The 24,300-nt window shown below is 46.7% G+C and overlaps 1 protein-coding gene across 1 annotated transcript in view; it reads right to left on the bottom strand.

The window, feature by feature from the left end:
* Positions 1-24,300, bottom strand: part of PPP5C (protein phosphatase 5 catalytic subunit) — a 951,041-nt gene that overhangs the window by 296,852 nt on the left and 629,889 nt on the right. The window contains exon 9 of the mRNA XM_069644590.1: positions 14,918-15,005. Within this exon, the coding sequence (XP_069500691.1) occupies positions 14,918-15,005 (88 nt within the window). The remainder of the gene's footprint in view (positions 1-14,917; positions 15,006-24,300) is intronic.

Consider the following 24,300-nt stretch of genomic DNA (forward strand, 5'->3'; position numbering starts at 1 on the left):
TAGGTGCCAATCAGTACTTTTCAATTCTGGGGTTAATGGGTTTTGTCTGAACCAGATTAGCGAAAGATGGGGTAATTCTCCCGACTACACTTTTTAATAAAGGAATAGCCTGTGAGGCGGACTTTCTTTCCTTGAGGGAGTCCTCAATGACAGCAGTCTCTTGTGGTTCTTCAATCTGTATGTTAAATCCCTTTTCTGCTCTCTTTAATAAGTCAGCATATAGCATTAGGTCTTCTATTGGAGAGGATGAGGTTCAGTTATTTCTGGGGATGGCCTGGTATAGTCACCTCTGTCAATTTCTGTATTCTCCTCCTCTGCTTCAATAATATCTTCAGAGTATATTTCCTCTACTACAATGTGGTCCTCTTATTTGTATTGAGGTAGTATTTTAACCTTTTGAGCAGATCAAAAAGGGTTTCCGCCTACCTTTTCATGGGTAATTAACAGAAATCCACAAAGGATTCAATTTTCCCCATGAGAGTAAAAACATCGGTACCCTTCACTTCAAAAGCTGTATGTGTTTTCTTAACTACAATCTGTGGGGTGCCTGTCTTCTGTGTTTTCTTGTGCTTGTTGTCTTTCGTAGTTAGTGTCTCCTCCTGTAGCGTTTGGAATTTCAGCTTCTGCACAAGTATTTGGTCCTTGTTTCGACTGACTGGTTGAAATCTCTGGGCCCTTTTGTTTGTGTGCGTCAGCTCAACGGCCTTACTTTTAGCATTGCTCCCTCTTCCGCAGTCCATCTTTGCAGATGGTACGTCAACAAATGCATGTCAGATTTATTTGGCTTTGGGTTGGCTAGGCGTTCCCTGAATTTCCTGCTCATTGGCTTCACTAACAAAGCCGCTCCCAGTTTCCTCCGCCTCTGGGTCTTCTGTGTCAACAGTCTCCCAAATTTCTTTCCGCTTGCATTGCGTAGGCTGACCACCTTTTAGTTCGACGCCGCTTAGTGTTTTCAGCTTAAAGAGCCTACAGGCCTTACACAGAGTTGTAGTGGTCCCTTGGAAAGCAGTTCTTATACACGCAGTGTATGTCCTTTCACAGGAACTTTGTATTAAAACGGTGCAATATTTACAGTTTTCTCCGTTAGGATGGCTTGAAGCGAGCAAACTAAGTATTACATGTAAATGTGCAATGGGGTTAAAGGCATTCTCTAATTTTACAGAAAAATATAAGCAATGTTAACCCTTCCCCACTACCTACAGCAGCCCCTTCTCGATGTGGCATTCTATGGCTGCCCCACCTCTCTCGGATGTGGCTTTGTTAGGGCTCGGCTGTTCTATCGACGGAGACACGGTTTAGCATCCAACCTCGGTGGAAACAACAAAAAACAAAAACAAAAAACAAAAAACAATCTGCAGACGCTTGAAGCATCATGGGTACCCCTATATGTAGGGCAGGGTTGGTGTTACAGGTATGCTTCTGTAGATGCCCCTTTTATCGAATCCGAAAACATTATAAAATACTCTGCACTAACCACTAGATGTCAGCCTATGCTAAAAATGTGAATCTTAAGCAGATTCACAAGGCTCCAGAAAACTGATCACTTAAGGGCACAAAGGCCCCAAACCATCTTAGGGCTGGACTTAAGTGTTAGGGAATTGGTTAGTGTTACTCTAAAGTGTACCTCTGCTACCTTTTGTGATTGGGTTTGGCTAGAATTCAGAGCCTTCCTGTTCACCAGAACAGCTTGCCCGTCCCAAAATCCACCACTGTAGTGGATTTTGGAAATCCATCACGTAAACCTCCAACCATACAATTATGGTGGACCAAAATCTGTGAAGCACCGGTTATGGCTATACTAACTGCTACTTTGAGGTCTGGGCAGCACAACTGTGACCACTTCGTAGCGGTCTTTTCATTTTGCTAACAATGTCAATGATCCAACCTTTATGTATGAAAATTAATGGAATACTTTTTTCTGTTATAGTGCTCTGGTATGATTTATGGAGTGTTATTTCTGTGCTGGGATAGTTTCTCCTGGAGTGACACCTGCTAACCGCCAAGCAGCTGGGGGGCCATCTTCACGTGATCCCTCATCTTTGTATAGTCCCTCACACTCTCGGCTCAAGGGTAGATGCTAAAGGAGGTTTGGGTTTTTGTTTTAGTCTTGGGGTTGTCATTAGCTCAGAGTTAAAACCCTTATACACTGAATCCAGTAAATGGCACCTAGGAAAAAGCACTATGTATTTACCTGGGTTGTTACACCCTGCTGGATCAGTTTGTCAAATATTCAACCCGAGTACTTACCTCTGGGTCCTGGGGTGAGATAATAAGATAATCCCCCTCCGGTCTGGGTGTTAAGATGCTTTGAAGGAGAGTCAACAGCCTTGCTCTTTGACATATATTGGGGTCCTACAGAACTTGGAAGGGTACATATCTGCCCCTGGAAATGTTTTGTGTACCCACAAGGACTTCAGGGAGTTCTAGGCCAAGACCTGGATCTTTAGTAATTAAAGGATTTTTAATGTATTTGTAAAGGTCTGCTACATTTTTCCTGTAAATGTGAATGATTGCTTAACACAATTGCTTAACACATTTTAGTAACTGTGCTTATTTTTACTGGGGAAATATATCCTGATTTTTGTGCGGAGGCATTGCGCTGCTATATTCATTTATGTGCTTTTATATTTTAATAGTATGTCTTAGGGGGCAGAATTAATGAGGTGTCTCAACGTAGGCCTTCGGGCTCCAACTATTTTACGGCTAGGTGAAATGGTCTAGTTCCCTTTTCTGCCTATCCCTTGCATTTTTGTGTTAGGTCCTGACCCCATGTCTACCATACAGAACAGGGGTGTGTTGTGCCTATAAGACTGCTTAAATGTACAAGCTGCGCAATGTTAAAATCAGGAAACCAACTCCTTGTAGTTTAACTCAGAAATTTTAATATATTCTCAAAACCTTGCACTAGCCCCATGAGTTGGGTCCCTATTCCCAAAAAATGGAAGGAAAAGGGGGGGCACGTCAGGATGTCGTATAAAACAGTGTCTGCTCTCTAGAAAACCTAATCTAGCCTGATCCTATCCTGATCTTAGCCCTACCACTACAAAGGAAAGGAAGAAACAAGTTACTTACCTGTATGGATTCACATGCTCATGAATGTTCCCAGTCAGGCTGGAAATCCTCGGTAAAAGAAAAAACAGTTAAACTTTCACTTAAAAACTGTAGTTCTCCTTTAAACCAATCACTATCCTCTGGGTCATACTGCCCCCATCCAATGACAGTCCTCGCCCTAAGCCCCTCCCCTGGCAGTCATCTTCAGATTTGGTAAGCAGGTAAAGTGGCAGTATGACCAAGAAGAGCCACAGAGGGAGGGTTTGCATGTGAAACCATGCCAGACCCATGGAACAATGGTTACAGGTAAGTAACTTGTTCCTTTTCCAGCATGGGGTCTGGCATGGTTTCACATGCTCATGAATAACGAATACATAGCAGTACAACATTACACAATCGGGGGAGGTGGTAAGGCTCAAGAGAAGCAATCAAGTTTTACCTCTAGAACGGTTTATAGTCATAATCCCGAATTTAAAAATCCCGAAAAAAAAAATCTCGAATAAAAAAGGCCGAAAAAAGAAAATCGAATTCCCCCCCCTCAACACCCCTTTTTTTTGTTTTTACTTATTTTAATTATATAACTAAAGCCAAAAAAAAAATATATGAAAATTCGCGATTTTTTTTTTCGGCCTTTTTTATTCGAGATTTTTTTTTTTCGGGATTCTGAATTCGGGATTATGACTGACCACCCTCTAGAACAGACTGACCTCAAGCGAACACATTGCGTAGCAGTGCTTTGCCGACTCTGGACTCCTCCCTAGAATCCCTGTCGACAGTAATATTTCTTGAAGGTGTGCGTGGACCTCCACATAGCCGCCCTGCAAATGTCCAGCAGGGGCACACCAGACAGGAATGCGGTCGTCACAGCAATCGCTTTGGTGGAGTGGGCTCTTGGGACGGCCGAGCAGCAGCCGGTTTGCCTACCAATGACAATGCATGAAGCAGCCAGAAAGCCACTGTGAGATGGGAGCCTTGGACAAGGCCTTCCCATGGTTCACAGGACCAAAGTTCATGAACAGTTGATAAGTCTAAAGAAAACCCTTTGTGCGTGTCACGTAGAACTTCAGGGCACGAGAAACGTTCAGCAAGTGCAGCAAGGCGTGCTCAGAGGCGACAAAGGCTTCAGGAAAAAAAACGGTAACACCAAAGGCTTGTTGAGCTGGAATGCCGACTGAACCTTCGGCATACAAGAGGGGTGCATCCGCAGCACCATCCTCAATTCGTGGAAAGTCAGCTATGGCCGTTTGCAGAACAGGGCCTGGATCTCGCCTACCCTCCAGGCAGAGGCGATGGCCACAAGAAAAGCTTTTTTCCATGAGAGGAACATGAGAGGGGCCTGATGCATAGGCTGGAAGGGGGTTCCCAAGAACCTTGTCAGCACCACTTTGAGTTCTCACACCGGGGTAGGGTCCTACAGGGGCGGGAGAGATCGAAACAGACACTTGAGGAACTCCTTGACGAGTCGATGAGACCAAAGTGAAGATCTTCCTGGAGACCTGGTGTAGCGGGAGATCGCCACCAGATGTACCTTGAAAGAGGCGTCCGCCAGTCCAGCCTTTGCGAAGAATAGCAAGTATGGAAGAATCTGCGGGGCCGTGACCATCAGAGGGGCAAACTCTGTAACAGTGCCACGAAGCCTAAGGGCTGCTGCGTGCTTTAAAAATGCGAATAAATAAAATAAATACAGTCCACAGGAAACTCCTATCCTCCAAACGCTAGGGCTGCAGCAGCCAAGCCCCGCGGTTCAGTGAGCCTGGGTCATGGTGAAGAATTGCGCCTCAGCTGGTGAGAAGATCCAGAACCACTGGGGAGCTTGACCAGAGGCGACGCTGACAGGCTGAGAAGGTCCAGGGACCAAATCTGCCTCGGCCACGCAGGGGCGAGGAGTATCATCCTGCATTGGCACTGTGAGCGTGTTGATGACTTAACAGGAGAAGCAACAGAGTAAACGTGTACAGAAACGGGCCTTCCGATGGGAAGGAGAACATATCCCCTAGGCTCCTGGGTTGGTGGAATCTGTTGGCAAACCTCTGGCATTTGGAGTATGCCGCCATCGCAAACAGATCGATCTGGGGCCTGCCCCACTTGACGAAGATGAGGTCCACCTGGTCCTGCTGAAGTTCCCCACTCGTCGCAGAAGCGCAGTTCCCTGCTGAGGGAGTCTGTGATGGTGTTCGACTCCCGCTCGGTGAAGAACGAGGAACATCTCTTGACCGACAGCCCATCACCACAAGTCATGCGCTTCCTTGGAGAGCGATTGGGATCGAGTGCCTCCTTCTTTCCTGATGTAGAACATTGTGGTGGTGATGTCCGTGAAGATCCTCACCACCTTGCCCTTCAGAGACTGAAGGAATGACTTGCGGGCCCAGAACACTGCCTGTAGCTCCAGGATGTTCATATGGAAATTGTTCTCTGGCAGCCACAGGCCTCTGCCGGTGTGGGCTCCCCAGCCTTCCAGGGAAGCATCCGTGGTGACCGTCCCCTGGTATGGGGAGGTGCCCAGAGTGATAGAGCACACGCCCCAGCACCTTTTTCTTTTTAAAACCATGTTATTGGTTTTTTAACAGTGCAATGTACAGACTCCAATATCCTTTCACGTGACATCACATGACTGTTCATTCCCTTGCCTCCCTCTTCCCCACATATTCCACTCCCATCAATAATTAAACAAGTGTCCATGCTGACCGTCTCCTGTTATTGGGGGGTGGGGGGGTTCTGAAAGCCCCATGCCCGGTTCGATGTTGGAGCAGACGCCCCACTACCTGATCGCCTGACGGAACTCGTCGTCTAGCAGGCTCTTGTCCTCAAAGCTTCCGGACACCTGTATCCAGCAAGCGTCCGTGAAGTCCTGAAGAGGTCGCCTCTAACCTACAGAGCCGAATAAGGTAGATGCAAGACGACATCATGCCAAGCAACGACTTGATGGTTCGTACCTTGGCTGTCTTAATCGATAACAGCTGTTGCACGTTCCCCTGCATGGCCGCTACCCTCTCCTCCGAGGGTGACGACAGGCAGCATACTGTATTGAGTCTGGCTCCTAGTAACAGCGCGTTCTGCGATGGTGTCAAGCAGGACTTTGGATAGTTGTTGGAGAATCCCAGATCAGTCAGCAGCTCAACGGCCATCTCTGTGTGTCCGACAGCCAACTCCCAAGAATGACCCCGATTGAGCCAGTCGAGGAACGGGCATCCCCCATAGACGCAGATGGGCCGCCACCGGTGCCAGGCACTTCGTGAACGCTCTGGGGGCCGATTTCAAGCCGAAGGGTAGTGAATGGGGACATGGAAGTAGACGTCCTCCAGATCCGGCAACGTCAAGAAGTCTCCGCTTTCCAGTTGGCCGATCACATGCTGCAAGGTGACCATCTGAACGTTTGGGACTCGAGTTATTTGTTCAGACGTCACAGGTCTCGAATGGGCCTCTAGCCTCCGGTCTTCTTTCTGACTAAAAAGTATCTGGAATAGACTCCAAGCCCCGGTGTGCACGGGTGGGGGCCAGACTTCCTAATCAGTTCAGGCTTGTTTTGACGCTGGTGTCCTGCCCGGCGGTTGAAGGTTTCCTCCACCACCGTAGGCCTGGGAACAGCCTGTGTAGGCTTTCCGAGTCGTGGATCTGGAAGGCGGATGGTACAATGAGAAGCCTTTTGCAAACCTGCTCGACTTTCTCTGGAGGAGCGAAAAGAGCAGTGCTGCTGGAGTGTGTCCAGGGAACAGGCCATCTCTGCATCCGCCTTAATGGCCTATAGGGACTTGTCGACGACCTTCCTGAAAAGGTCATCTCCATCAAAAGGCATGTCCACTACCATTGCCTGGACCTCCTGGCGGAAATTCGTGGCCTTCGTCCAGACAACATTCCTCATTTGCCAGAACCCTGTGTCGGCAATGTCCATCACCACTGTTATAGCGTGATCCGACGCTACACGTCCTCCTGGAAGAGAGCGATTGCCTCCATCCTCTTGTCATCTGGGAGGAACTCCAAAATCGGACCAAGCTTGTACCACAGCTCCCCTGTCGTACCTGGATAGTTGTAACCTGGCTAGGATCGCCAGTGCATTGGCCGCCTTGATGGTGGACGCCGCGGTGTAAATCGCTGTTCTTCCCATGGTGTCCATGTTCTTCCCCTCGCTGTCCGGTGGGACTGAAGGCGACGAGCGTGGGTTAGCCGACCATTTCCTCATGGCCGCTGAAACCACAGAATCCGGCAATGGTTGCGACCTCAGACACTTGGGTGTTGAATCTGGCACTTCTTCTCCTGCCCATCCTGTTTGGCCGAAGCCGTGCAAGGGTTCTTCAAGAGGGCCAGGCCCTCTTCCCCACATGTCATCCAGATGGGACACCGCCATGATGGTCTTCCTCTTGTCCTCGCTGGTACAAGAAACCCTCCTTCTTGGTTTCTTCGGGCACAATCTGGAATAGCTCGGAGGCTCTGGCAATCATGGAATGGAACGACCCCACCTCATCCGGTGGGGATGCCTTACGCTGCGGAGACACGCTGCGACGATATCGTTAGTTGTCGTGGCCGTATCCGTCCCTGTGACTGGGTCTGCTGGGGGATGGGAGGGAGGCGGGAGCCCGACGCGGATGTGGAGCCTGAAATGGGGGCATAGGATGACTCTTCCTCCTCTTCGCTGGTGGCTGATCGGAGGCCTGGGGGACCATTGGAACCGGGCCCTGTGGCATTCTCTTCTGGATCTCCGACACCAAGGTGTGGCGGGTCGACAGGATGTCCAGAGAGACATCCCTTGGCTGAGCTGGCCCGATCGGAACACTAGGCCCCGCGCCCTAACCGTAATCCTCTTCCACGTCCTCATGGACCGTGTGTAAGGATTCCAGGTTTGTCGTCCGTGGACAAAACCTCCATGGTTTGGGCCACGACCTGGGACTGATCCGGGGCCTCCTTTCCCCTCTTTTCTGTCCAGAGGGACCGGAACTGGGTTCTAAAACACTGTCCTCTTCTCCGGCGTGCCAGCAGACTTTGCCAAAGTCACTGCAGCAGTTTCGCACCTCAGGGGCATGGATACTTTCTGCGCTGCAGGAGTTACCTTTACAGGGTCACCCCCCTTGACTTTCATGAGAGCAGCCGCCACCAACTCTAACATCGATTAACTGTTCTCCTGCGTCAGTTGGGCCTTCTTGGGCAGTTCGGCCTTCTCCTCATCCACAGCTTCTCTGGCTTCTCCCACAGTTTAGCCAGGTTGGACGGTTTCCTTTGAAGAGGAGCTCGATTTTCGGCTGGCAATGGAGCAGAGGCGATGTTGTTCGTGCCCTGCCCTCAGAGTGACCCGCTTATGCGGAAACCCAGGTGGACCCTGAATTGCAGTTCTTGGCCTGGTCTTGGGCCCCCATAGATGAGGTGCCCTCAAAGGACTTAGAAGACCGCTCCTCGGACCGGCCTATCCTGGGTGAGGCATGACCCTGCTCAGAGCACAGCCATGCTGCCAGTCTACTGTGCCTATCCTTCGCCTTCTTGGAGAAACCGAGGCATATCTCGCATTCTCCTTCCTTGTGGTCTGGATGCAGGCAGTAGAGGCATTGCAAGTGCTTATCGTCAACCAACACGTTACGTAAGCCGCACTTGGTGCAGGACTTGAAAAGGGATCTTCCTTCCTTCTCCTGCGTCATGGTCTGAGTGTGCGAAGTAGACCCGATGGCCTTCTGGAAACTATGACTATCTTTGCCCTTGAGGGGCGCCGAAACAACGGATCCCTGCTGTCAAACAAAAATAGAACCTTTTTCTGTCAAAAACACTTAGAAGTAGCTTGCACAGCAAATTCGAGGACTCCCAACACTGAAGCGTGAAGTAAACATCTGAAGATGGCTGCCAGGGGAGGGGTTTAGGGAGAGGACCGTCATTGGATGGGGGCAGTATGGCCCAGAGGACAAGGCTTGGTTTAAAGGAGAAAAAGTTTGTAAGTGAAAGTGTTTTCTTTTACAGAGAATTCCCAGGCTGACGGGGGATATGCGAATCAATTCCAGACCCCATGCTGGAGAATATAAACAAACAAAATCCCTCAAGGATTACATACTTAAATGGGATTCCAGGTTTGTCACCAGCCAAGGTCTCTGGTACTTTCGCTCATATCCACAGTTCCAAATAAACGACTCAACAAGTTCCCTTGGGGCTTCCTGCTATGCAATTCTATTGATTCATAAAATAAAGTCCTTGCAAAAGTTCTTGGGTAGCTGGGACTTGTCCGACTTGGTTCAGAATCCTTTTGGCTCCCAAGCCACCCAATTGATTCTCGCCCTGCCATCTCTGGTTTCACTCATTACAGGGTTGCTCTTCTCAGCCCTGCTTGGCCCTTTTTGGTCTTTCAGCCTCTCTGGTTCTGTGCATTCTCACCCATACTTCAATATGGGGGTTCGTACCTCAGTTCAGGCTATGATGCTTCAGCCCCTCTTGGGCTGCTCGCAGATCTCACCCCGGCTTGGGGCATCTACAGGCATGTTCATCTTCCTCCCGGTTCCCTGAACGCACTGTGTACCTGGATTACTATGGTGGCGTTCCTTGGGGAAGACCGCAGCGCAGCTCTGCTTCCTCTACTGTCTTCTATGTCGACTTTAGTGCTTCCTGTTTGTTCTTCGCAGCAGTTCGGCGTTGGCTCCAACCAGCAACAGTTGATTGCAGTTCACATCTCTTTTCTGGTTGGCAGGGCTAAACTGCTCCAGCTGCAGGTAGCAGCACTATGTGGGCTGCATCGCTCTGTTGCACTCCATGCTATCCGAGTCGGTTATGCAGCCTTGCATGCATCTCTTCTACTGTCCCTCTACTGGTTGGACTAATGGTCTTTTAGGTTTCTCTCTAGAACAATCATTGGTCTACCATTTCACACGAATGTAACATTAAAGAGTTAAAAACCATACCAACATAGTTGTCTGTTGCAATTCCCATACAGCCACAAACAAAACTTTAGCTGCCTGGGACAAGGAAGGATAACATGTATCCCTGTTAAGGTATGGCATGGCTTCTAAGCAGGTAGGTGGCACTTCCAGCGGAATCCCCTTGCTCTGTCCCCTAGTGGATGTTAGGCTAAGCAGGCTCACCTCCCTAGAGTCCCAAATGGGTTGGCTCCCTTTGGGGAGAGGGAATGAATTCCCTGTATCGACAGACGAGTTAGCCTCCGATTAAGGTCAGTGGCTTTAGATCTCGCAGAAGGCTGTACAAAAACCTGCTTTAGTAGCTTGGTTTCAGCAACCCCACCCAGTCACAAAAGGTGGTTTAATAGTCTTGTGTGATATAATGAAATAGAGCATATATACTGTGAACCAACGGTGGCTGCCGCTAGACCCATGATCATACTTAAAATGCATTGGAATAGACCGACACCATGATCAATCTGAAGATGTCCATCCTGGACTGATCACTTTAAACATTCAAGGAAAGCAAACATTAAAAAAAGAAGTGACGTAGACGTAGATTGGTTATTAATATGATGCAAACCCAGTTCTCTAGGAGGAAGTACTTTGGAAATTAGAAAATGTGACTAGTCTGGCTAGGGACAATTAAAAGTTAGTCACGGGAGAAAAAGCAAGCACCTCATTTTGTGAAGGATAAGATGCACATTCCTGGGAATCATTGCTTTCCTCTTACTCCTCTATGCCTGTATCTTTTATCTTTGCTTCCATCTCAACATACTTTTTGGAGGTCGGGTGCGAGGGGACCCTCCCAAAAAGGAATGGGAGTAGGGGGCTGGATTCCACAAAGTCTGTCTTTTGTTCCTAGTCTTCTTACCCTCATCCAGCTAGATAGACACATGCCTACTGGAGACTTATGTCCCAGACAAACAGGTTTTTCAATCGGAGTCAGTTGTCGAGTGCCTAAAACAGTGAGTCAGACCAAGTGGAATATTACCAGGCACGTATGGGGCTTTGGCTCAGCAAAATTACTTGGGTTTGATTTAGTGGCATCATGAAGCACCATCCTCGGGTCATTGCATTCATATTAATGAGGATGTGGTCAAATCCTACACCAAATGTACTTCTGAATGGAGCACATGCAGCAGATCTCTTAACTAATTGTACGTGACAAAATGAACATTTGTTTACGGGCGGCAGCAACTTCTTGATGGCCTTTAGCTAGAATGACTAGCAAAATCATAACTATAGTGGGAATATGTTCAGAAATAGCTCATTTTGTTAACCCAAGGCGGTCGTGGGTATTTGTGGTAAACTAAGCTTGCTTTTAGGAACTCCAGGCAAAGGGATTTGGCCATATACTCTTCATTTAGTTTCCCTGGATGGGCAGATGTACACAAGCGTGTACCGCATGGTAAGCTGTAAAAGGAGCCTAAACTGTTTGCAAGCCTGTCTGCCCACTGAGGGACAGGTTTCGAATGAGCCAGCTCCATAATCTCTAGGCCTCTAACAAACCGTGATATGGGAGCTTTGTTCAACACGCTCTTCCTTCTGGAACCAATAATGAAACAATGGGCAGGCACTTCAGGGAGCGCGACAGTAGTTTTGCAGCAGAAAAATGAAGACCTTGAAGGGTCATAGTCAGCCATCTCCCAGGAATGTCTGACATTTGTAAATTCCTACAGAGCTCAATCCGAGTGTCAAACCACAGTACAATCGTTGACACTGAAAACAGTCCTATGGTCGCAAGCAAAGAGGAATACCGCTATGACTAATAACTCCCGGAAAGTAAACAACCGATCATCCCCATAAAAGATGGGAATACTCCTAACCACAAATGTCTGGTACACACCCTTGGAGTTGTGAATGGACCAAAGCACAGAGATGGAAGCTGTTAGCTCTAGGCACAGTTGGGGGAAAATGTATGCTTACATTCCACACTCGACAGGCTGGAGAATGTATCAGCAACTATATGCAGAAACGAGTCAGCATTTTCTGTTGAGGAGCCTCCAATGCTTTAAGTGGGATATGAAATTTGGGGGGCGGTTGTGCTGGGCGTGACCTAAAGTAACGTAGGTGAAACAGGCACAGGCCACCTGTACCAAACAAACACTTCATGAGGCCCCATGCAAACATGTACTTTGTGATACCGAGCAGCCAGCCGGCATACTGTGAATAAAACATCCTCAGGTTTATTTTCTAAATAAAGTGATGTCTGTAATTAGTCCCTTTCTGACTCGGGATATAAGCAATTTAATCAGTGAGCAAATCACCTTAATTCCATTGATAAATAACCCAGGCCCAGAGTACTTAACGTATGTGCTCATTTAGAGTCTTAATATGTAGCAATTACCTCCTGCCCGCCCCCCCAACCGACCCCCCAACCCCGCGGGGAAGGGCTAATAGTATGCATATTCCCCAAAGAGACATCAGTCTTCTCAAACTTAAGGCTGCGTCACTTGACCTGTGTTTGCATGCCAAAGACAAACCTCAAAGTGTTCACTTATCCCGGACATCTTCAGCAGGCCCTAAAATCAAACGAGGAGAGCAACCATGAGGAAGGGGAGAACAAATAGTCCCAATGTAACTCCTTGGTGCGTTGCACAAAATCAAAGCACATTTTGGGAACGTGAGAGCGAACACTTTTTTAAATATGTCACATCTGTGACAGTGATTCAAGAACCCTTCCGAGCACATATTGCACACTGGCTTTTCTGCTCGATGTAGGACACCCTTACCAGTACAGTGCTGGCAAATGATGAGTCATACACAAATTAAGAAACCGTTATCCTTTGAGGGTTCAGTGCTGGTGTTCCCACTGTATGCATTTCTTTCATAGCGGTGCTAATTTTTCCATCCCTTGCACACTTTCAGGCTCTTTGCAAAAATTGCACTGGTTGCTCCTCCTGGGCGACTGAGGGAGCCGCCACTGCAGCGCCCCAGCATAAGGACAGTTTTGGGAGCATTCCGGGGCTCTGTCCCAGCTAGCACCAGGCCACTTAAAGCCCGGGGAGTACACAACATGGTTTACATTCTTTGATTTACATTATTGCTGAGTCTCCAATAGAAGGCATAGTGTTTTTACATTCTATTTTGCTTCCATTTTTATTATTCTTCTGACCCAGTTTGGCTATGCACACATCAGCTATGCTAGTCTTCTTTTGAGGGGCCAGTGAACAAACTCCTACATTCATGTGAATGCATAGCTTAGTGCCCAGTAGGGAAGCACACTTGGCATCGCTTTTGCTCTTATTGGAAAGGGACACCACCGCTGCTAGGTATAGCAGTCGTCAAAAACCTAGGAAAAGACTTCGTTCATCATACTTCCAGCTTGAAATACATAACTTGTATGGTATCTCTCGTAGTAAAACATGCATGGTTCTCATATAGGAGTCAATAAAGTAGCCCATTTGACTTTCGCCGAAGGTAGCCATTTGGGCAGTGTTTGTTTTTCCAGCACTGTAATTCAGGTATTTGTGGACACTGGAATTATGACATCTCGAGTCACGGTATTTAAAACTGCAATACTTCCTAATAGCAGAGCATGCATGAAGCCAATTCTTTTCTGCCGAATCACAATTCTTCATACAATCCCAAGTCGTACATGGCTTCTGAGAAGCACCTACCCCCATTTGCTGCTGTGGAGGGATTAATGCTCATTGATAAAAAAAACCTTTACAGTGTTAATATTTAATGAGCTCCCCCTCTTTAACTGCCTCTAAACACCCACGGATTTATGCCAAGCAGGTTTGGAAAATGTGCTTTAAACAGCATAGTTTGGTTATTGTTTTTAAGATGGAAAGTAGTAAAGCCCCTTTTATCCGTCTAGTGTTCTTGGTTAATTGTGGGCTGATGAAAACACCTATGGTTTTGATTTCAGATCATGCAACCACTGCTGCACAAGCTAATGCACTAATAACGCCAATGCCCTCTATGGAAATACATTTGCATAGGTGATAGATCTTGAAGAATTATAAATATTTTGAGTCTCCACTGTAGGAACAGAAGCAAAATATTCACTGTGACAGAGTATAAAAGAAGGGGGTATTGAGACGGGAGCGTTTTCGAACCGAGTCCTCCATACAATGAGACGTCTCATGCTATGCAGCTCCCCTTCACCTTTTATTTCCATATTTTTCATCTCCCAGATTTGACTTTTCCGCTACTACCAATCTAATTTTGCCCAAATAAAAAAAGATAAATAAGGCATCTGGGATCATGGAGAGAGACAATTAACCAAAGTAGGACAAAGAGGGTCAAGTAATTTTTTTTTTCGTCTTTGGACACCACATCACACTTCGCCCTTTCCTTTCCCCATCCAATCTTTCTTCAGTGAAATCCTATTCTATTCATAAATACATATTGTAAAAGGCATGTCAAATGGCCAAAATAGTTTGTACGTAAAGGTCATGTGGCTCAATGGAAAGGAAAATTGGAAACAACTATTCACGAGTCAAGGCTCTAATCCCATGCACAAAGTTCCCCAAGAGAAAATGCCTGGTGAGCGTTTCCTCCTATAGACACGTGTACTAAAGGAGAAGGCTAAAAAAGAAAGTCTCTGATGTGCATTGCCAGCTTATAAAACCAGTGTGTATGGATCGAAGCACCCATAATAGAAACGTAGGAGCTGCATGAAAAAGATACTGCGCATATGGACCTTTGTGTCAGTTTAAACCGTGACCAACAACCCCTTCAACCAAATTATGCATTAATGCACAGCTTCCTTGCCCTTCTATCCTAAACCAACAAGGAAATGTGATCAAATAGGAATCATTAGGGTTCATTTTACACTGCTCAGTTTAAGACCAACAACACACAACATTATCACTGTGATCTTAGAGAGCACTCACCTCCAGTCACAAACTCACAATTTGGTGTTTGAGTAATTCTAATTTCAGAGCTCCTTCATGACCAAAAACCGTTCAGCATTTCAGGGACTGCATTAGAGACCAACTGTCCTATCCAAAAACATAAAATTCAGAGAAGCTATAGCACTCACAAACAGTACACACCTGAGTCTGGAGGCTGGCGGTTTCTCTCGATCTTTCGTATGTCATCCAGTGTGATACCATCGTCACTGAATAGCCCACCGTGCATGATCTGTAAGGAAAAACACCAATCACAGAATGTAAGTACAAGGAAGAAAAATGGTATTCATCAAGAATAGCATTTTTCCAACTGGTATCTACTAGAGTCACATGCTAGGAGTAGGGTGCCACCCAGCAGGTGACCCGGAATATAACTGGTCTACTAAGCAAAGTTTCAGAATGAAGCAGCATTTCTGCAAAAAGGTCCATGTATGTTCCTGCTAGTCAATGTCTTACTGAGATTGAGCTAGATATAGAGGGAGAGGGCAAGCGTGCAAACGCGATCAACTTTATGACTGCTTTGTAGAAAAAAAGCATTAAAAAGCCGCCCTGAGGTGGCCACCAGGGGGCGCGTGGATCGATGGTCCTGCAAGAGGGTCTGAGCCCCCACTTTGGCCCCCCCACTACTGAAGTGGTCGGTACCCCCCCCCCCCGTGCAAGCAAGAAGAAAGAGCAAAGAGAATCCGCCCCTGAAATAGAGGTCGAAAGTGCTGCGTAGGTTGGTGACCTGAAGCGGTGAGCGAGGTCCAAGAAAATGACCGACTGCCCACACAAATCACCTACGAACACTGACACACCCCCCCCCTCTCTGGCCAAATTTGGGGTGACTGATACGGGCGACACGTCTGATCCGACGGGAGAGGTGGGGCCCCTGCACTGGGACCACGAAGCAACAGCAGAGAAGCCCTCAATATTCCAAGGAGGGAACACATCTCCATAGCAAGACAAAATGCCCACTGGCTCACAGTCAAAGAGCGCATTCAGTTCAAGACTCTCACCATTACCCACAGATGCAGATCCCAATCTGCCCCTAGCTACCTTACTGAACGGATACAACCAGTCCAGTCACTCAGACCCAAAAGGGACTTGTACACTAACCAACTCGCAATCTACAACTTCACCAGAGTTAAAGCTGGCGGCTCGAGTTTTGAAGTCCTAGCGCTAAAAGCCTGGAAATCCTTACCGCCTAAACTAAGAGCTGAAACATCCCTCATAGCTTTCAGAAAAGCTCTGAAAACCACCCTATTTAAGTGAATCTCACTTATAATACTACTGCATGCAACAATGTCTGTAAATTACAACGGTACCATGCTCACTGTTCCCATGTAACCTGGGCACTGTAGCCATTCCTGTAACCAGGTCTCCATTTCTGTTGTCGTTATTTTCACCATGCCAAGTAAACCTTCTTGTAACAGCGCCACAATGCCCGAGGGCAGCTGTGCGCTTTAAAAATGCAAATAAATAAAAAAGGGCATTACCCCAATCAGCACTAGGCGGGAGGTCCGACCTGCACGGGAGCCCATAGCCGGGGCCGTGTGACCCATCCGGCACCCGCAGATGGAGCCCGGCATAGGAAGCAGTCCGGTCCCATGGGGAATGCTGATTCTGCCTGACGGAGAGAACTCCCCTCCCAGAGAAGATCTGTAGCGCATCCTCAACACATCGGAGGACTGGGCAATTACTTGGAGATGCAGCAGGACGACCTTGTTCTAAGGTGCACTTCCAGGTGAGGAGGAGTGAACGCAGCGAAACACAGGTATAGCTGGCGGTCCATAGGCCATACCCATCGCAGGCGATAACGGTGAAGGGCTACCAGGCCCCCCAAACCCCCTCTGCCTGGATTAAGGGCAAGCAGTGCCAACCTGGGGATCGGGTACTGCACAGCGTACACCCCCATATGAGGAAGAGCCCGTGAAGCGGGCGGCCCTCTCTCTGCAGCACCGATAATACGCAGGCACTGCTGCATATTCGGTGCACTGTGGAAGCACCGAATAGCAGGAAGACTACACTGTCTTCACGGAGAACGCACCCACGAGCCCCCCAACACATCTGAATCTGCGGAAGAAAAAGCAGCCCTGCCCCCACCCTGAATTAAATAAATCTCCCTCAACACGAGGCAGTACGCTTTGGACATTACATTTACAAAGTCTGCCCCTGGAAGAGAAGCACCCTCCGTCATAAAGAGGCGGTCACTCCGGTCACAGCCCGCACCCGTCCACTTCAGGGCTGAATAAAATATACACAAGGGGTCGAAAAACACGTGAAAACCAACAATTAAGAGCTAAGCGCAGCCCGCCTCAGCACACTGAAAGCCCACGCATCCACAGAGAGAGACTGTACACTGGATATACCGCATCAACATAGGCCAAGGGCAGGAGAAGACAAGTTTTAAAAACAGAAGGTGAACAATATCCAAGGTAGATGGCAGCAGGGGGGCACACCCTTATCTAAAGGAGCACTGCTGGATTCAAAGATCCCACTCAGGACGCTGGGACCTGCCGCATATCCCCTCAGTTGTGGGGGGCCTAACTACCATATGGTTACACATCAAGGCAGGTGCTAGCCTCCACAAGCTGAAAAAGGGATGAAGGATTAGTCCCCCAAACTTGGGGCGTGTGCCCTCCTTCGGGCTCTCAGAAGAGACCAGTTGAGGAGTGAACACACGGCTCACAATTACTCGCATCATACAACGAGCTCCCCCCCCCCAGACCCCGGTCATCAAGCAGTGGCCTCTTGCAGTAAACCCAGTAGAATGTACCGATTGACATTCCCGACAGCACAGTAAACCTGGCCTTGTGAGGGTTGGGCCCCCCACTCTTGGGGCGTGTGCCCTCCTCCAGGGCTTAGACCTGCAGAAAGCACACAAAACCAGAGTTGCATTCGGGAAAGGACTGGGGAGTGCTTCACTCCCGATGGTCCCCCTGGAAGAGTAAGATCCCACGGGGAAAGAGCACTCTAGGGGGAGAGGACTATGAAGGAGGACTGCGCGACGATGCACATGCGTCGGTGTGCATGGAAATGAGACCGAAATTGGCACCATATCGGTACACTCCACTGAACCGGAGACCCCCCCATATATCCACCATGGCAACCTCTGGGACTGAGGCCCGCAGCGAACAACGAAGACATGGCAGCCTTACTGGAAGAAATCAAAAACATGAGAGCAGACATCGGAGGGAAGGTCGATAGAATCACTCAGACAATCGACAAGATGGAGGAGAGACTCAAAGGAGTGGAACATCATCAAACCTCATTGAACACTCTCGAGACCCAAATGGACCAGAGAATTACCGAAATAGAATCACAGGAAGAGGAATTCCGTCTCAAGATGGACGATTTGGAGAATCGAGAACGATGGAACAACCTACTATTTTTTGGCATCCTGGAAAGAGAAGCAGAGTCTGAACGGGACTTGAAAAGTACACTCTATGAAATTATGAAGTTTTTATTTGAAGGGGAGGCCATCGATGAACCAAAGACGGAAAGAATACAGAGCAGGGGGAGCTGCTGGAGGACCGAAGACCGTCCTAGTCCGCTTTCACAACTACAGCGACAAGGCCAGAATCTTGGAAAAAGCTAAACGTAGTGGGCCCATCACCCTTGACACAGCAAGAGTAACGATCTTCCAAGATCTGTCATCATTAACTCTCGCCCTGAGACAGATGTGCATGCCCCTCACAAAGTGGCTAAAAGAACAAGGAGTCAGTTATAGATGGGGCTATCCATTCTCGCTTACATTCGAATGGGAAGGACGAAAGGAAAGGCTGTGGACGGAGAGGGACATACAAAGCTGCATAGCTGAGCTTCTGGGCAAACATGAAGATTAGCAGAATCAAGACAGGAGGAGACAACGATAGAGTGGCATATCCAAAATCTGAGACGGAGGCGTATACCAGGCACCTGGAAATGAAGAATGAATGCCTCCCCAGGCGCAGATGCCTGAAGGCTCCTGGGAATGCCAGTACACAGACTTAAGGGAATGTGGTGCCCCTACCAAGCTTGGACTGGATGATGCAGTAGTGTGTAATAGTTGTGGGTGAAAGACTCATGGGTGGGTCCATTCCGTGAATGTTCTGGAAGTGTTCGAAATTGGATGGGCCTTGGAACATCAGGGCTTTGGTCTCAGGGATAGGTGGCTGAACATATGCCGCACTGGGGTCTGGCCCCCGGTCCTTGCGTGGATACAATAACGTCCCAAGGCACCGCTTCTAGAGAACTGAAGTACCATGGAGCGTCAACTGGTGTGCTTCCCGGACCTCAGCGATCCGGGTGATGTATTAAATAAGGGAGCATGTTCAGCGTGAGAAATGTTGCAGATTGAGATTTATGTAGGGTTTGGGGGGTGGGGAGGGAGCAAAGAAAAAGGCAGCTCAATGTTATTTTGGTGGTTTTAGGTAAGGACCGTGAGAGAACCGGTCTTCGCTGGTGGTCCGAACTCTACTTGGTAATGTCAACCGGGCCGTATCGGACGGCGTCGGGGGGGGGTGGGGTGGGAGGACGGGTAGGGGTAGAGAGAAAGGGTAGGAAGGGGATCCTCTTTAAGCACGAACTAAGTAGCAACATGTGTGCTGAATCACGTGCCTGGCCGCCGGGGCTCAATAGAGGGTCGACAGGTGTGCAGAAGAAGAAATGGCAGTAGAATTAGGCCCTCAAAGGGGTGACCTCCTCAGGGTCGGAACACTAAATGTTAAGGGGCTGAACTCGCCAAATAAAAAGGTCCCTAGTGTCCAGGGACTTCCAAAGGGCAGGGCTTGATGTGATTTTTCTGCAGGAAACCAAATACGCACGTGGAGAGGAACGCAGGATCCTGAATCCGAAACTGGGGATAGAACACTGGAGCTCAGGCCCCTTGAGGAAGGCGGGAGAGGGGATTCTCGTCCGAAGATGATTGAATCTTGAGGTGACCAAGGTGTGGGCTGATGTGGAAGGAAGAGCTCTACTGGTAGTGGGTACCGCACAGAAAGTAACCCTTACACTGGCAACAGTGTACTCACCCAATGCGGTTCAATCTCGATTTCTTTAGAGAACACTCCCGAAAATAAGGTTCCAGGCCCCTGGGCATGTAATCCTATGGGGGGGTGGGGAGGGGGGATTTTAACCTTGGGCAGACATTAAACTATATTAGCACTCAATCACGGTCTATGGAGAAGTAATTATGTTGTACCTATTACATATGTATACTCAGTACACCATATACTTTTAACAACACTTACTAGGGGGCCGTCACTCAAAGGAGGGATATGGGACTCCTAGTATAGAGGAGAGAATAACGGTGACTAATTCCGCTTCTTACAAAGACAAAACTCATTTGTTAAAAATCAGACTTAGTGTTTTAATAACAACAATTAATGAGAATAATTTAGAAAAAATGGGGCATTTTACATTAGATAATGCCCGGTTCTAGATTTTTTTTTAGGGCTTTCTATGCATAACGTTGTGTATTGTTTTATTTAATTAGACAGCGTGATGCTAGCACCTATAAAAATCTTACACCTCTTACTGATATAACACATTTAAGAATCCTTACCAATAAGGTCCTTACATACATATAAACACGATAAAACAGACCTATACCTCAGGTCACTTTAAATTCTTATTGACTATGTCGAGTTACTTTATAACATAGGTCATAAAAAAGCATGAGTCCAGCTCATACTATAATAAGGTCGACTGGTTTCATAACCACACTTGTTTAGGTCATCTTCTTCAGGACGTATATTTCAAAAAGGGTGGTAACGCCCTAATGGAAAAACTTTTTCCAGGTGTGTGTTCTTACTCCTACAAGGAAGTGAGAAAAAAGGGGGATGTATCACTCCTTTAGTTCCTAAATTACATTTATGTGCTATTTTTCTCTCAATACAGTGCTTGTAAAAAGTATTTCTCAGAATATTAGCTAAAAGGTCAATTTATATACTAAAGCTGCTGTTTAGAATTCAAAACGGCACCTAAAAAGGCACTTAACAAGGGAAGGGATAGGGCGTGCCCAGGGGTGCTCCTTGTGATCAGATTCATTCATGCATGCATAATGGGCTCTTGTTGGTACACCTTATAGCCCTATTGTGCAGCGAGTGTATGCAAAGGTAGTTAAGATATTTTTGTCTTACCGCCATATTCAAACTTATGGCGCTGACTTATATTGCCTGTCCATATGCGCGTTGAGCAATTTGTCTTGATCCCTGCAGTCAACAAGGGAAAACAATGGAAGAATCAACTTCCATACAGCACTTTAACTGTATCATAAATCGTGTACGTATCATTAGCACGAATAAATTTAAAGAATATGTTAGGGGTGCTTACCAGTTCTTTTTTTGTTTTTTGTGCTTCTAATACACGTTGCTCATCATGTGCAAAATGGAAGGGCTGAAGGCGCCGTGGGATCGCCTCGGGGAGCGGCTGTATTGCTACTTTCCTAAAAGGAAAAAAGCCGCGGATACGCCAGCGTTATATGTAACTCTGTTACAGGAAAGTGGTTCTGTATTCATGCCATAGTGCTGTCTCAATAGGGCAGCACCAAAAGAAGAAGAAAAAGATGCAAAGGCTGCTAATTCATACCTTAAATCCTAGCGTGTGTGAACACTATCGGGTCCGCTGCTCTGGTTGCTCTGCAGCTGCTGTTAGTAACGGGCTGCCCAGGAACGATGTCCTATTTTAATTACTCGCGTCCATAGCCTCTCTATGGTTGCGACGCCATGTTGGACAAGGTAGACTCAGTCGCCATCTTTAGTGAGGCAACTCAAAAGTAACCTGTATGTTTGAAAAACTAATTGTAACCTTGTACGCTTATTTTTCACAATAAAATGCATTTTTATGAGAACTTCCTATCTTTTCTACTCCATTTTCTTTTTGAGCAGATAGTACTTGCACACGTATACTGGCGACCCTGTCCGGCCCATATCCGAGTGATAAAAAATTCTCTGTGCAACAAGAGATGCAGTAATGGTTAGTTCTGTTGAGATAGACAGACCCTCGTCATCGGACAATTTAGACAACATCTTTAAAGGCAATAATATGCATTACGTATTCAATAGTGTTTAGATTAACAAAAAGTTGTAAGTGATACATAACGGACAGACACATCCTGGTTCCACAAAAAGTTAAGCATATTTGAAATGGAAAAAGGGGGAGGGCAGGTGGCGGGTTATTTGGATCCACCAGACCTATTTGGTAGGACATTCACTCATCACATGGTACCAAATCAGTGGCCAAAAATGGATACATTGACACAAACCCATATTGCAGCTATTTTAGCAAACAGTACGTTATGTACATCACAGCGGCAAACTCAGGGCATCAATTGCTATCATTAGGGGTGCCTATCTTCTAGGAACTGTGGCAACTGCTATACCGAGGGGTCAAAGACATAAGTGTGTCTGCAAGAAATTCTAATGACATTACCAATGAATCAGCGTGGGAGAACTGCCAACTCATTCCATTGGATTTGTTCATTCAGACCTCTCTTATGTGTATTAAGTCTAAAAATCCAATTTTGTTCCCTCCTCATGAGGATGTTATGGCAATTCCCACCTCTTTTAGGAAATTGTATTTTTTCAATGACTGTCCATTTAAAGTCTTCAGGACCATGTTCTTTTGTTATAAAATGGTTGACCATTGGAGCTGTGAGTTTTTTGGTTCTAAGGCACGACCGATGTTCTATCATCCGTTTTTTAATCGGTCTCATTGTCATGCCCACATACTTTAAATTACATGGACAAACTATCAAATAAATCACTCCTGATGTATTACAATTAGTGAGATGTCGTTGTACCCAGGGAGTACGTAATCCCAGATCTATTTCTTTTGTACGTGCCGTTTGCGGGCACATGGAACATGACCCACATGGGCAGTGTCCTGTTGGATAGCTACTTTGCCAAATAGTTGCAGTCTGTTTTCCTTTATCTTCACGTAATGTGGATACTAGTTTGTCTCTAATATTAGTTGTTCTTTTTAAGGCAAATTTCGGTTCTTCCAAGTTGTGTTCTCCAGTATTCAGAATTGGCCACAGATTTTTAATTTCCTTTTTAAGTTTATTCACCACAGGTGAATAACTCAGAACAGCCATTATATTATCCTGTTGTGGTGGTTTAGGATGTTGCTGAAGAGTAGTGCTCCTGGGAATATTGCGGGCTCTCCTGTAGGTAGAGTCAATGATCCTCCTTGGATAACCTCTATTGGCAAGTTGTTTTTTGAGGTTTTTGCCTTGCTCTTCAAAATCAGTAACTTGAGTGCATGTTCTTCTGTAACGAAGAAATTGGCCAAAGGGCAAATTGTCTTTAAGTGCCTGAGGATGGTAACTTGAGTATGTCAAAAGTGAATTTCTGTCTGTTGATTTTTTATAGACTTTGGAACATAACTTGTCTTCTATTACCATGATGTCAAGATCTAAAAAATGTATTGTTTTCTTGTTAAATTCCAACGTGAATTTTAAGTATGGATTCTGTACATAAAGCCAGGTATGGAACTCTTGGAGATCTGTCTCTGAGCCTGTGAATATCATGAAAATGTCATCTATATATTTTTCCAGAGTTTGATCTTTTGTAGGAAAGGATTGGAGACTGGATAGATAGCATCACATTCAAATGAGTTAACGTATAGGTTAGCTAGGCTAGGCGCAAAAGTTGCTCACATTGCGGTACCAGATATCTGCTGGTAAAAGATGTCGTCACATATGAAGAAGTTCCTGGTCAGGGCTATTTCTGCCAATTGGGTTATCAGACCTGGTGGTGTATTGTGTAATGCAATACCTGATTCCAATAACTGTTGGACCATAGAGAGAGTCGCTCGTTGTGGTATTTTAGTGTATAGTGACTCTATGTCCATCGTAACCAACCACTCCGTTTCCTGGTTAAATACAATGGTGTCGGGTAAATTTAGCATGGAAGTCGAGTCCTTAATGTATGCTCGCATTTTTGGAAAATAATCCACAAACTGTGAAAGAGGTTCCAAAATGGATTGTATCCCAGACACAATAGGTCTTCCAGGTGGCAGATTAATACACTTATGTATTTTAGGGGTAGCATAAAATGCCGGTATCCGTGGGTGTGCTGGTGTTAAAAAAGCAGCCTCTTTCGCACTTATGTATCCCTCTGCTTCCGCTTCCTCGATGATACTGTTAATTTGATTTTTCAATTGATTAGTTGGATTTCCTGGCAGGACACGATAACTCGTTGTGTCTAGTAAAAGGACATTCTCCATGTTATTGTAATCAACTCTATTCATAACAACGGTAGCTCCGCCCTTATCTGCTGGTTTAATGACAATGGCTTCATTGTCTGCAAGGGTTTTTAATGCTACCATTTGTTGTTTGGTGCAATTTGAGTGAATGAATGGAATATTTTCTTCCATTTTGCTTATGCTCTTAAGTAGAGCTTGTTCAAAAGTGATTGACTCCACTGTATTGGTTCCGTGTGGGGGAAAGAACAATTCTTGGAGATGGGTTATGGAGATGTTAGAGGTCTATGAGCTACGAGATGCATGGCAGGGTTTTCATCCAAAGGAGACAGGATACACCTTTTACTCGACCCCACATG

Source organism: Ambystoma mexicanum, chromosome 2p, assembly GCF_040938575.1.
Source record: "Ambystoma mexicanum isolate Mex_15411 chromosome 2p, UKY_AmexF1_1, whole genome shotgun sequence".
NCBI classification, from domain to species: Eukaryota; Metazoa; Chordata; class Amphibia; order Caudata; family Ambystomatidae; genus Ambystoma; species Ambystoma mexicanum.